Source organism: Hipposideros armiger, unplaced genomic scaffold (genome assembly GCF_001890085.2).
Source record: "Hipposideros armiger isolate ML-2016 unplaced genomic scaffold, ASM189008v1 scaffold_36, whole genome shotgun sequence".
Lineage (NCBI taxonomy): Eukaryota > Metazoa > Chordata > Mammalia > Chiroptera > Hipposideridae > Hipposideros > Hipposideros armiger.
In genome coordinates this window covers 4,965,666-4,966,578 of record NW_017731386.1, presented here as the reverse complement: position 1 = coordinate 4,966,578, position 913 = coordinate 4,965,666, and the positions used below count along the sequence as shown (strand labels likewise).

The 913-nt window shown below is 30.7% G+C and overlaps 1 protein-coding gene across 1 annotated transcript in view; it reads left to right on the top strand.

The window, feature by feature from the left end:
• The window catches only part of KIAA1328 (KIAA1328 ortholog), a 310,874-nt gene that overhangs the window by 6,479 nt on the left and 303,482 nt on the right, over window positions 1-913 (top strand). The window contains exon 2 of the mRNA XM_019637897.1: window positions 261-319. Coding sequence (XP_019493442.1) covers window positions 261-319 — 59 coding nt within the window. The remainder of the gene's footprint in view (window positions 1-260; window positions 320-913) is intronic.

Genomic DNA, 913 nt, shown 5'->3' with positions numbered 1-913 from the left:
AGCATGGTTAAAAGTTTTATGGAACAAGGTCTCCCAAAAATTTTAGAAAATAATGTAGTTGTGACTATACAAAGATGAACTTTAAAAGAATGTTAATTTTGCTACATTGAACTCAATTACTTTGTTTTCTAGTTTTATTTTTAAAACTAGTTATAAATTCCCAGGTCAAAAGAAGTTATGAATTATAACAGAAGTACAGAAGCAGCACTTGGATATTGGATAATCTTTTCTAGTATTTTCCTTCATGCCCTCCTGCATAGTTTCTGATGAAGACCAATCAGTAGTATATGTTCCAGGTATGATTTTCTATGTGAATTTGGTGAGATTCCTTTGCTTCTTAGGAGAAAGATAAAAAACATTTGGACATCTCTGCAAGTATAACTGGATGTGGAACAGTTCATTAGAACCTAAAATTAAAAAAAAAAATTGGCATGACCCTATTAAGGTTCGAAATACTGCTTTATACTTCATATGTTATGGAGCAAGAGATAGTTTTCTTATTTTTTATATTACAACTAATAGCCTAAATTTAATATTTCAAAGAAAAGTATGAAAACTTCTTGATAAAGGGTTTATGCAATAGACTTGTTAAAGTTTACTGGTTATTACAGATGAGTAGTAAAACTGAACTATTTAAGGTCCCCCTATTATGTGAAAAATCAGATATTTAATTTCCCCTATGTTAGGGTATGTGTGGCATGTTGTAATTTATTGGCTTTGACATGACTTATGAATGTTGAGGCATCTTTTAAAAATATTTCAATTGAATCTTTAATACATTCAAAACGATCTTTTCATGATTCATTATTTATTAAGAGAGCTATGAAATGAAGATAGAGTTTCCCCTATCAGGTCCTGTAAAGCAGAGGATATCAAGGAAGGGGTTCTAGGGGGAAGGTTCAGAGAATGAGAA